This window comes from Gymnoscopelus braueri, assembly GCF_963280865.1.
Source record: "Gymnoscopelus braueri genome assembly, chromosome: 18".
Classification (NCBI taxonomy): domain Eukaryota; kingdom Metazoa; phylum Chordata; class Actinopteri; order Myctophiformes; family Myctophidae; genus Gymnoscopelus; species Gymnoscopelus braueri.
In genome coordinates, this window is record NC_137618.1 from 893,326 (window position 1) to 907,413 (window position 14,088).

General features: G+C 43.0%; 1 protein-coding gene across 1 annotated transcript in view; it reads right to left on the bottom strand.

Annotated features, from left to right (window-relative positions):
- Positions 1-14,088, bottom strand: part of LOC308105811 (low-density lipoprotein receptor-related protein 1B-like) — a gene marked incomplete at its 3' end in the record, with an annotated part of 706,266 nt that overhangs the window by 196,417 nt on the left and 495,761 nt on the right. The window contains 5 exon segments of the mRNA XM_080456736.1: positions 5,686-5,808; positions 6,687-6,836; positions 7,111-7,224; positions 9,515-9,634; positions 10,563-10,691. Of these exon segments, the coding sequence (XP_080312862.1) occupies positions 5,686-5,808; positions 6,687-6,836; positions 7,111-7,224; positions 9,515-9,634; positions 10,563-10,691 (636 nt within the window).

Sequence of the window (14,088 nt, forward strand, 5' to 3'; positions counted from 1 at the left end):
CCTAGGAGACACGGGGAGAACATGCAAACTCCACACAGAAAGGCCCTTTCGCCAACCCCACCGGTATGGGCACTGATGACGCGGAGGAGAGAACACGCCCCCAGCGCCCACAGCGTGCGTCCCCTGCGGGAATCGAACCCAGGACCTTCTAGCTGTGAGGCGACAGCGCTACCGACTGCACCACCGTGCCCCCGATACAATATGACTTTATACCACAGTGTTTATAGCGAACTAAAGACAGTTGCTTCCCCACTCAAACGCACTTTGCCCGTCGGGCAACCTGAAAACAAACTCCACCTGACCGAACGTTTTATTGACTTGCCACGGGCAGTCGGGCAACCGTTGGTGTCAACCCATGTTAAGTAAAGAATGTGAGTACTTCTCCCACCTCTGCTCCTTAGCCCCTGCAGAGAGTTGTTTGCTTTGAGGAGCGCTAACACAGAGCTAGCTGCCACATAATAAACCACTGTGCATAATATTCTATTTTCCGTCATGAAAGAATTACATGCAGGGTTACTGTTGCGGGGGGGGGGGGGGAAGGGGGGAGAAAAAACAAACACACAAAGCGTTCCTCACACAAAAGAAAACACGTGTATATACATTACAACATCCTCTCTTTCTTCCCACAAACGGTTTTCCCATAAATATTGATCACTGTGAGTGATTTTCCTTTTGTTTCTGGCGTTCTTCTGACGACTCAAACCTGAACAAAGGCAGCTGTCTGTCAGTTAGTGGAGGTTTATCCCATTAAGACCGGGAACGCATCTGTGTCATTTTTAGATTTCTTTGGATATAAAAAAAATATCAGATCTACAAGCTCATAGCGCGGCACCGAGTGCTGCGCTATGAGCTTGTTTCAACATTGCTATATCTGAAAAATCGTGAGAATTTGTGCAAATCTTTGAATATATATATTTTTAAAGCAAACATTTGTAACTCAAATCTTTGATTCTGGGGGGTCCCTGGAACAAAACATTTTGAGATGGGGGTCCGTGGCCAAATACATATCTAAAAATGTGGTGCTCCAACTTTTCCATGTCAAGGACTCCCAACATGATACGTGATGACCCGTGATGACCCGTGATGAATTAAAAATGTTCGCTTTAAAACATATATATATATATATATATATATATAAATTCAAAGATTTGCACATCTTCCACGATTTTTCAAACAAATAGCAGATCTACAAGCTCATAGCGCGGCACTCTGTGCCGCGCTATGAGCTTGTAGATCTGCTATTTTTGAATAGCCAAATAAATCTTAAAATGACACAGATCCGTTCCCAGTCTTAATGGATTATTCTCGTCGGGGGGGAAACGACGGCCACACTACAGCGAACCAGAGGTGAGGAGAACAAGAGAGAGAGAGCGGATGTATTCATATCATCTGATTCTGTGCTATGTGGGTTTGGTTGGTGTCACTGAACCTCCCACTCTCCCAGGGGGGGGTGGGGTGGGGGGCTCTCTCTCTCTCAGATGTCAGGGTCCTTGCAAAGTCTGCAGCTTTTGATGAGATGCTGAGAGAAAAAGGGGAGGAGAGGAAGAGTCGCTATGCTCGAGGTCAAACCACAATACATGGAATTATGGAACCTGTTGGGAGGAGATCTTGCCTCAACGACGACGTCCCCCCGTCCCCCCCCACATCCCCCCCACGTCCCCCCCGTCCCCCCGTCCCTCTTTGTACATCACACCCGCTTTGATAAGCAGGACCAGGAGGATAATGATGGGGATCAACGCCGGAGAGAGTGACTCAATCCGGAAATCATGATTATTCAGATATATTCCAGTACGACGTTGAAAAAAAAAAACCTTACAGGATTTGCATTTCAAATAATCGCCGTTTCAAAGCCCTCCTCTGTAAGAAAATAGTGGGTTCTACGGCAACGTATTAAATGTATCACAGAGAAAGTCTTTTCATATCGCCAATCTTTTCCAGCTGTGTTTTCGCTGAGCACATCACACAATCGTATAGCGATGACAGATGAGCATTTCATTTAATCAGATGCGGAATTGTGAATTTCTGAGACGTAATGACATTTTCCTCAAAACCACTTTGCAGCCGCTGTCAGATTATCAATGGCTCGGGCTTTTTATATGATAATTAACCCGGAGGAATGGGGAATATTGTCTATTTGTCCTGCAAAAGCAATTCAGAAGAACTTCTAAAGGAATGGCGGCATAATTCAAATTGGCTCAGAAATAAGCACATTTGAAGCGGTTGATATTATCATTTCACACACAGGCACAAATGAAGCTCCGCTGATAAAAGGATGGAAATTGTGTTCCATGTGTTATGCCGCTTATCTGACATCATTCATGGCCAATTTACAAAAACAAATCAGATAATATGCAAATAACATTTAAAAAGTGGATTCCATTACTTACGTTGATTAGAGAAATGCTAATTATTAAGAAAAAGAGAGATACAGTAGTACTCAAATACAACAACCATACAACATCGTGTATGTGAATGACTTCTGTTCTTGTTTGAAGAAATTACATCTTGAAACAAGCCATAATCATTGTGTACATTGGTTAGGGTTAAGTAGGGATAAGGGTTGACTGTTGAAGTGATGACAGTGGGTGGGTTGGTGGTTGCATCATATTGTCTCGTTGTCGTCTCTGTTGGGTGAAAACCTCATATGTCCAAAACTGTTAACGTTTCACGATTCAAATTCAAAAGCTGCAAAAGTAGCAGATCTACAAGCTCGCAACGCGGTGCGAAGATGCTCTTTGTTTGACGCTGTAGTATGATCAAGTAGGGTGTTTATTAAAAATAAAGTTAAAATATGAAGATAAGAGGTTTCATCCTGACAGCAATGATGTAAAACAGTAGAAACAGGGGGAGGCAGACTCTCCCACCATGAGGCTCTTTTAAATTAGAGCTTTCAGCTCTGAATGATCTAGTAGCTGTAGGAGAGCACAATGGGATGATCTGAATCAGTGGTGGAAAAGGTATTTTAATTGTTCTTAAATGTTAAAGGATGACTTCACCCATTTGCAACCTATCTTCATATGTAATTGGTCCTCACTAATGCTCATTATAATGTGCTTTACTCGGTCTATGTCTCATAGGAAGGCTGAGGACAGTTCAGAAACCTGCAGAACAGTGATATCATTGTTTTTTCAAACAATATTTCCTTTTTTTTTTTAATAGCTAAAGGTAGGGGACTACTAAAGGTATAGTCCCCTAATTCTACAGATGTTTGAGGATTTTCCGGAACCCAACCTTCTAGAACGGACCGGGCAGTACTGGCACCTGACCTAGTGGGTTTTTCTGGGTTGAAAACATGGCCACAGGTCTGTAGAATTAGGGGACTATCTTTAGTTTTTGGATACAATGTGGCGAAAAAGGTAATCCACGGACCCTTTGCCGGTGTTCGCCCGGTTCCGGTAGCCAGCTTTGTGGAACGTCATCTCGGAGCTGTATAGCGGAGGGAGAGGTTCGTAATGGGACTAGTTCCATATAAGCTACTGTAGACAGAGCTAATTGTTATCCCATGTTCTGCAGACACTATAATCGGCAAGATAAACCAACGGGCAGACAGACAGCTCAAAGGCAGGTAGCGACTTAGATGATAGTGTGTGTGTGTGTTAATACCATCCCTCTTAATTAGCGCACGCACACGATGCACGGGCATACGCACGAGCTCCACGGTCAACGCCGCAAACACGCACAACGTCTGTTCCTTGATTTGGCTTTAATGCCGAGAGCAATGACACATGAACGGATACACGGATCGTGCCGTCAAATGATATTTACCCACGCCTTGACTCAATTATGTTCCCTCCCATCTAATTGGAGAGACCTTTACTTTGTCATGGTATGTTATGCATACATTAACGAGGATCAAAGCGTACGTGGGCAAAAAGAAAAAAAGAAAGAGTGCTCTTGTTTGCCCTCTCTGTTGGAGGAGGTGGAAGTAGCATCAGAGTCATGTGATGGTGAAGTCCTCCTTTCAGATGTCAGCGCTGTTCCCAGAGAAACCAAAATGTTTCCGTCTCCTAGAAACCCTTTACAATGACTGATGGCTAATTAACCCATTAAGACCCGGAACGCATCTGTGCGTCATTTACAGATTTATTTGGCTATTCAAAAAAATAGCAGGTATACATAGCTCATATGAGCTCTATGAACTTGTAGATCTGCAACAACAAAAAAAATATCGTGAAAATTTGTGCAAATCTTAGAATATATCTTTTTTCAAAGCGATTTTTTTTTACTCAAATCTTTGCTTCTGGTAGATTCTACAAATGTTTTCTAAATCCTAACAGTTGAAAAAAAAATATACGTATGTTGATATATCAGAGGTTCTCAAACTTTTTCATGTCAAGGACCCCCGAAATTATATGTATTTGGCCGTGGACCCCCATCTCAAAATATGTTGTTCCAGGGACCCCCCAGAAGCAAAGATTTCAGTTAAAAATGTTCGCTTTAAAATATATGTATATATATTCAAAGATTTGCACCGATTTTCAAGATTTTTTCAAAAACAGCAGATCTACAAGCTCATAGCGCGGCACTCGGTGCCGCGCTATGAGCTTGTAGATCTGCTGTTTTTGAATAGCCAAAGTATAAAATAATGGTTAAAGTGGTTACACAGATGCGTTCCCGGTCTTAATGGATTAATTAATTGTTACACAGAGTGTAGGTGGGGGTGGGTGGGGGGGGGGGGTATGCTAATTCAAAGGGGAGAAGCAGAATCACACGGTCTGGATGGTAATAATGGAACGTGGTGGTGAGGTAGACTCAAAGAGAAATGTCATTACGCACACAATGAGGGGCGGCCGCACGGAGTGGGGAGACATCGGTCGCTTGTGGCTAAAACAATTAGCTGTTCCACAAGGGTTTCTTTTTTTATATTGTGGTTTCTGTTGTCGGGCAGAAACCTTGTATCAACGTGTTCCAACTTTTTATGTTAATGTCCCCCAGACTAATCTGAGGACTTTAGACTCAAATTGATCAAATCGAACAATACTTGAAACCAGTGTTTATTTCGTCGACTAAAACTATGACGAAAAATGTTGGTCGACGACCTTTTTTCACTGACAAAAACTAAATATAAACTAAGCTATGATGACTAAAACTAAGACTAAATATATTGACAATTTCGTCAACAAATAAAAACTAGACTAAAATGTTAGTGAGGGATCGAGTGGAGAAGAGATCCAGTAGAACTAAAAGACAAGTCATTTTATGTTTGGTTGCGCTCGGGGTGTTGCACTATGAAAATAGCAGATCTACAAGCTCACAACGCGTTGCGCTGCGACTAGATTGACTAGATTACTTAATAAATACACATTTTAGATCTCATGCATGATTTGTAAAAACATGGTAGACATTTTTACTCATAGTTTATGACCAATAACACCAGAGGTGTGTGACATTGGTCATTGTGTGTGGCATTTACAGCAGTGGTTCTCAAACTGGGGGTCGTGATCCCCAGGGGGGTCGCCAAATGATTCTGGGGACCCCCAGAGGATTTGCTTAATGGGCATCATAGTTTTCTCTCTCAACAGTAAACAAACCAACAAAAAAGTGCTTGACACGGTGGGGGGTCCCCAGTTCAAATCTGATTATTTTGGGGGGGGTCCCTAGTTCAAATATGATTATTTTGGGGGGTCGCGGGCTGAAAGGTTTGGTACCCACTGTGTTACAGCATGAACATGGATGGAGGCTTACCGCACTGAAACTCATCCGCTCCGTCCTCGCAGTCCTTCTGTCCGTCACAGAGCCACACGCTGGAGATGCAGTTCCCGCTGGGACAGGCGAAGTGTCCCTCCTCACACTTCTGCCCGTGGGACACTGGGGACGGACAAAACACAGACCAGTACAAGTCTCTGCCTCCATCTCGGGGTATTATAGCCATGATTGAGGTCATTATCTTGGCCTAAGCTCTCTTTCCAATTCTCTAAACTCAGCCATCCTTAATTGCCTCGCAAAACCAAATCTCAGAGGATTATAACAACTCCTCTAAGTCTCTACATGAAGCGGACTCCCCTCCATCTGGGTTTCTGCACATTATGGCACTGTTGCTCAACCGGTGGTCCGTGGACCACTAGTGGACCATGGCGATAATTACAGGTGATCCATGAGAACGCGTTTTATATATTGTACCTTTGTGCAATGGATCTGGTGCAGCGCTCAGGTCCTGGACCTGGTGAGACGAAGGAGGAGCCCGGCCAGGAGGCCACCCACAGAGCCTAGTCCTTCCACGTGCCAGAGCCTCCCCCAGTCGCGGGAGAGTAGTTCCGGAAAAGCGGACTGAGGGGCCCTGTCTTTCCCTAAGAGGACTGAGCGTGGGTACAGTAGCTACTGGGACGTAAGTCGGGGCTTGATCAACCCCGGCTGGGTCACCTGGGTGAGGGTGTATGTTGTTGTGAGACCCCAAACACTCGATGACCCCAGGCTACAACACTGATGATACGTCCTCCAGGCTACAACACTGATGATATGTCCTCCAGGCTACAACACTGATGATACGTCCCAGGTGCATCCATGTGATGTTTTCTTTATTATTATTGTTAACTCTTTCACTGCCAAGGGCGACTTATGACGAATGTTTGTGGTTTTATAAAAGATTGAGCTGTTTTCACTCGAGTGATCACTTTCACTTTCTACTCACATGGATCCGGAAATAACGTCAGGAGGAGGGGGGAGAGGGGGAGGGGGGGGAGACTCACCCTGACAGTTGGTCTCGTCGGCGTAGTCTCCACAGTCGTTGGCTCCGTCACAGAGCCAGGATGGGTGGATGCACAGAGAGGTGGAGTTACAGCTGATGAAGCCCTTCTCCTTCACTCCCAGCTTGTAGAAGTGAGAGCAGTCTGTGTGGTCTATAGAATACACAAACACCCTGATCACTGTGTGGTCTATAGAATACACAAACACCCCGATCACTGTGTGGTCTATAGAATACACAAACACCCCGATCACTGAACACTACAAGTTTGGGTGTGAATAAATAAGCCACGATCTAAGCCTCTATAAGATCCATTTTGATCTGTCAAGGGCATGGCTATACAGGGTTTCATTTATCTAATAAAAAGAGAGAACAAAACAAAGCACAACACAACACAGGAAGCACAGCCAGACAAAAGGAAGGCTTACTGCAGTTCTTTTCGTCTGATGCGTCGGCACAGTCGATGACCTGGTTGCACCAGGCTGAGCTGGAGACACAGCTCCCGTCCTGGCACGCCGATTCTGATGATCCACACGTCACGTCTGGAGAGAGACGAGAATAAACAACTGGAGAAAAACAGACTGGGGGGCTCAGCAGAATGAACATTGAATGAACACTCTTTAGGGCAGGGGTCTTCAACAGGGGGTCCTCAGAATTACTACAGGGGGGCCATCAAATCTTTGTGTGATATTATACACCCCTGCTGAAGACCCCTGCTTTAGGGGGCTATGTGCTGACACACAGGTATACAAGTGTTTTATCTGTCTCTGACCGTAAATGAAACGTGATACAGGGGATGATGTCAGAAGAACTGTGATGCAGCACATGTTGCGCTTTGCATTGAATAGACCTCTGTGCTACGGTTTTGAATGAATGGGACGAAAATCACAACCTGATTAAACCTAGCCTGGGATCAATACCGTTTTCGGGTTTCTGATCCGGTCGGAGCAAAAATAACTTTACGTCATCATTATGTCATCATTATGTCACCTGATGACATCATTATGTCATCATTATGTCATCATTATGTCACCTGACACATAATGATGACATCATTATGTCATCATTATGTCATCATTGCCCGAACCAAAGATCGGAACCACTGGCGCCGTGCATCTCCAAAATGATTCCCCTAGTTTAAAACTTGTTTTGCTTCTTTTGTTTATGTTTTTGCTTCTGTGTTTTTTAACTTTCCCAGTGTATTTGGTTTCTCTGTACAGCACTTTGTTAACCCTGAACAAGTTTTAAAATGTGCTTTATAAATAAAGTGGATTGGATTGGATTGTTTAGTTTGGTAGAATCGGTTTGTTTCTTTTTGGTATAATAATGGTGTGGTACGTCCATCTTTTATTCTAACTCGTGGCGCGACTAGCGAGACTAAACTAATTCATTTGCATTATTTGGGGAACAAAAACAATGTGACGCCAACTGGAACCAATCACCGGGACAACAATTATTTTAATTTATTTTCTAAACCGGATCACACGGCTAGTTTTAGAACAAATACCAGCCATTCCTCCGAGGTGGAAAGCCTGCCGCGAGGTTAGATTAAACCCACAAGCAGTAACAGAAATATGGCTATTGTTGATGTGTCACTGAAACCACTTAACCACCGTAACCACCAAAAACCCTAACACACACACACACACACACACACACACACACACATCCGGGGGGAACATTCGTCATTCATTCAAAAATAGCCGATCTACAAGCTCACAAAGTGTTGCCGTTGCAACACATTGTGAGCTTGTAGATCGGCAATTTTTTGGTGAGGAAAGAAACAATCCGGGTCTACAATCCGGTCAAGGAATACTTAGTTGACCGGAGGTCGGCCAACTAACAAGTATTAGCTGTTCATCAAATATTGCCGATCTACAAGCTGGGGTCAAGTGGTTAAACGTTGCATAGAGGGCCTGACTGCAAACACAGCAATAAGAGGATATTCCTCCTGTAATGCCAGCTAGTCTCCTTCCTGAAAAGCCCATGATGCGCTTTCTTGGAAAGTCCACATTAATTATGAACCCCCCCCCCCCGCTGTGCCTCGTACACTAAAGCTCTCATTCTCTACACTGTGCTGCCTCAAGGCCAGAGGCATCAGTGCAGCGGAGTAGAAAATCATGGAGATAGAAATATTCAAAACGCCAACAAATAGCGTTCCGACTGAATACAGCTAAACAACAATACCATACCAGATGCAATTTGCAAGGCCGATGCCATGCACCCCCTCAAGGTCAAAACCATATCCTTTGACCAAAAAAATGGAAGGCAGGCATCACAGTTTAGATGCAAAACAAGCTTAAACGGTTTCTCAAAAAGGCAGCTTTTCCCCCCAGCAGGTGGCGCTAGTAGTCGTGGGGGAGGTGCTGCTGCATGGCGCTGGCGACAGGGGGTCGCCTTTCAATTCCGTCACGGTCGAGCGGAAACCTTGTATCTCCGTATTAGTCGACTAAAACTAACAGTAAATCATTTCAGGTGACTAAAATATGACTAAAACTAAATGGAATTTGATTCAAAAGACTATGACTAAAACTAAATAAAAATGCGCTGCCAAAATCAACACTAGATCCATCGGGTTCTTTGTTACATTTCCTGCAAAGTAGCAGTTGTTTGGACATACAAGGTTTCCACCTTGCGAGAGCGACCATTTGCCATCATCCCCGAGGCTCATTAAACCAGCCAGGGCTTAGCGGCGCAGCATGTAGGCTAACGTCGGTACATTAGCATTAGCTTTAGTGAGGTGGGACCGTGGCTCTTCCAAAGGCGGGGCGGGCGGGCGGGCTGGAATGGAGCGAGAGAGAGAGAGGAGATGAAACGGGCTCATAGACTCACTGTTACAGAACGCCTCATCCGAGTTATCGCCGCAGTCGTCCACCGCGTCGCAGAAGCGACTGTTGGCCACGCAGCGCTGGTTGTAGCACGGCCTGAAGCCCCTCCTGCAGCTCCTGTTGTCTGGAGAAGACGTGGGGAAACATAAATGTGTTTTTAAAGTCACCTGCTTGTCGATGCCATTCCAGCTATACCGCTCGACTTGTCTTTTTTACAGGAGCTGCTGGTAGCTTGACATTTATAACTGTATCTGTATCTGTACAGCTGCTGAGTTTATCTGCCATTCTGCTCATTATGATGTGAATGTTCCTTTACCACCAGTGGTGAAAGAAGTTCTCATATATTTTACTTTTGGCTAAAATAAGTGTTAAATAGCTCTATATTTTCTGTACTCTATATTGTACTCATTGCTATAGAGTGTTTGTTCAGTAACAGGAGTCTCCATGTCTCTCCAGCTCTTTATTAAACAGAAAATGCATTTTCAGGTCAGGATACCAATTTTATCCAATCAGGACAGAGAACTCAGTCAGGATACAGATTAAACAAGTGAGATTGGAAGTGATGACACAAATAAACGAGCAGACACACAATTGGAACTGGATCACTATCAAAATGAAGCTGATAAATGGGTACTCTCTCCTGATTGGCTGACATTTTGTCACCTACCTGAAAATATATTTTCTGTTTATTAACCCATTGATACCTGGAACGCATCTGTGTCACTTTAGATTTCTTAGGCTATTCAAAAATAGCAGATATACAAGCTCATAGCGCGGCACCGAGTGCCGCGCTATGAGCTTGTAGATCTGCTATTTTTGAAAAATCGAGGGAAAAAAAAATTGGGTTTTTCTTTCAAAAAATTGTTAGGATTTAGAAGACATTTCTAGAATCTTCTCAGGTCTTAATGGGTTAAATAGTTTGAGAGACAGGGAGACCCCTGTTACTGAACACACACTCTATAGCAATGATTCCTATTACAATATAGATCTTTTTGTTTTAACACAAATATCACTCACCCTACCTTTAAAGCGTAGTGTACTTGGGTACTTACCACAGTATTGCATCTTCTCATCAGACTTGTCCTTGCAGTGGGCGATGCCGTCACAGGTCAGCTGGTAGTTGATGCACTCCCCATTCCCACATTCAAATTCAGTGTGAATGTTGCAGGAGGAATTTTCTGCTGCAAAAGAAGTGCATGAGTGTGAGGAAAATATGACTGTTATTTTGATCACAATAATGTGCATACATAGAGACAAAATGACAAATGATGACAAAACCTTGTGTCCTTAGATGTAGTCTTTGTCAATAGTTCATACATACATAAGTCTAGTATTTTGGGCGGACATGAACTATATCTTCCAATGTTTTAGCTGTGCCCGTTTGAACTATGAATACATTTGTATTTAATGATATGATAGAAACAAATCACACAGTTATGCCATGTTTGTCAAACAGAAACCAGTAGCTCTTCAAATAGGCCGGTAGAGATTAAACTCCCAGTCCTCCATTAAACTCCCAGTCCTCCATTAAACTCCCAGTCCTCCATAACTTACACATTAAACTCCCAGTCTTCCATAACTTACACATTAAACTCCCAGTCTTCCATAACTTACACATTAAACTCCCAGTCCTCCATAATGTACACATTAAACTCCCAGTCCTCCATTAAACTCCCAGTCCTCCATAACGAACACATTAAACTCCCAGTCCTCCATAACTTACACATTAAACTCCCGGTCCTCCATAACTTACACATTAAACTCCCAGTCCTCCATAACTTACACATTAAACTCCCAGTCCTCCATAATGTACACATTAAACTCCCAGTCCTCCATAACTTACACATTAAACTCCCAGTCTTCCATAACTTACACATTAAACTCCCAGTCCTCCATAATGTACACATTAAACTCCCAGTCCTCCATTAAACTCCCAGTCCTCCATAACGAACACATTAAACTCCCAGTCCTCCATAACTTACACATTAAACTCCCGGTCCTCCATAACTTACACATTAAACTCCCAGTCCTCCATAACTTACACATTAAACTCCCAGTCCTCCATAATGTACACATTAAACTCCCAGTCCTCCATAACTTACACATTAAACTCCCAGTCCTCCATAACTTACACATTAAACTCCCAGTCCTCCATAACTTACACATTACACTCCCAGTCCTCCATAACTTACACATTAAACTCCCAGTCCTCCATAATGTACACATTAAACTCCCAGTCCTCCATAACTTACACATTACACTCCCAGTCCTCCATAACTTACACATTAAACTCCCAGTCCTCCATAATGTACACATTAAACTCCCAGTCCTCCATAACTTACACATTACACTCCCAGTCCTCCATAACTTACACATTAAACTCCCAGTCCTCCATAACTTGCACATTAAACTCCCAGTCCTCCATAACTTACACATTAAACTCCCAGTACTCCATAACTTACACATTAAACTCCCAGTCCTCCATAACTTGCACATTAAACTCCCAGTCCTCCATAACTTACACATTAAACTCCCAGTCCTCCATAACTTACACATTAAACTCCCAGTCCTCCATAATGTACACATTAAACTCCCAGTCCTCCATAACTTACACATTAAACTCCCAGTCCTCCATAACTTGCACATTAAACTCCCAGTCCTCCATAACTTACACATTAAACTCCCAGTCCTCCATAACTTACACATTAAACTCCCAGTACTCCATAACTTACACATTAAACTCCCAGTCCTCCATAACTTGCACATTAAACTCCCAGTCCTCCATAACTTACACATTAAACTCCCAGTCCTCCATAACTTACACATTAAACTCCCAGTCCTCCATAACTTACACATTAAACTCCCAGTCCTCCATAACTTACACATTAAACTCCCAGTCCTCCATAACTTACACATTAAACTCCCAGTCTTCCATAACTTACACATTAAACTCCCAGTCCTCCATAATGTACACATTAAACTCCCAGTCCTCCATTAAACTCCCAGTCCTCCATAACGAACACATTAAACTCCCAGTCCTCCATAACTTACACATTAAACTCCCGGTCCTCCATAACTTACACATTAAACTCCCAGTCCTCCATAACTTACACATTAAACTCCCAGTCCTCCATAACTTACACATTAAACTCCCAGTCCTCCATAACTTACACATTAAACTCCCAGTCCTCCATAATGTACACATTAAACTCCCAGTCCTCCATAACTTACACATTAAACTCCCAGTCCTCCATAACTTACACATTAAACTCCCAGTCCTCCATAACTTACACATTACACTCCCAGTCCTCCATAACTTACACATTACACTCCCAGTCCTCCATAACTTACACATTAAACTCCCAGTCCTCCATAATGTACACATTAAACTCCCAGTCCTCCATAACTTACACATTAAACTCCCAGTCCTCCATAATGTACACATTAAACTCCCAGTCCTCCATAACTTACACATTAAACTCCCAGTCCTCCATAACTTACACATTAAACTCCCAGTCCTCCATAATGTACACATTAAACTCCCAGTCCTCCATAACTTACACATTAAACTCCCAGTCCTCCATAACTTACACATTAAACTCCCAGTCCTCCATAATGTACACATTAAACTCCCAGTCCTCCATAACTTACACATTACACTCCCAGTCCTCCATAACTTGCACATTAAACTCCCAGTCCTCCATAACTTACACATTAAACTCCCAGTCCTCCATAACTTGCACATTAAACTCCCAGTCCTCCATAACTTACACATTAAACTCCCAGTACTCCATAACTTACACATTAAACTCCCAGTCCTCCATAACTTGCACATTAAACTCCCAGTCCTCCATAACTTACACATTAAACTCCCAGTCCTCCATAACTTACACATTAAACTCCCAGTCCTCCATAATGTACACATTAAACTCCCAGTCCTCCATAACTTACACATTAAACTCCCAGTCCTCCATAACTTGCACATTAAACTCCCAGTCCTCCATAACTTACACATTAAACTCCCAGTCCTCCATAACTTACACATTAAACTCCCAGTACTCCATAACTTACACATTAAACTCCCAGTCCTCCATAACTTACACATTAAACTCCCAGTCCTCCATAACTTACACATTAAACTCCCAGTCCTCCATAACTTACACATTAAACTCCCAGTCCTCCATAACTTACACATTAAACTCCCAGTCCTCCATAATGTACACATTAAACTCCCAGTCCTCCATAACTTACACATTAAACTCCCAGTCCTCCATAACTTGCACATTAAACTCCCAGTCCTCCATAACTTACACATTAAACTCCCAGTCCTCCATAACTTACACATTAAACTCCCAGTACTCCATAACTTACACATTAAACTCCCAGTCCTCCATAACTTACACATTAAACTCCCAGTCCTCCATAACTTACACATTAAACTCCCAGTCCTCCATAACTTACACATTAAACTCCCAGTCCTCCATAACTTACACATTAAACTCCCAGTCCTCCATAATGTACACATTAAACTCCCAGTCCTCCATAACTTACACATTAAACTCCCAGTACTCCATAACT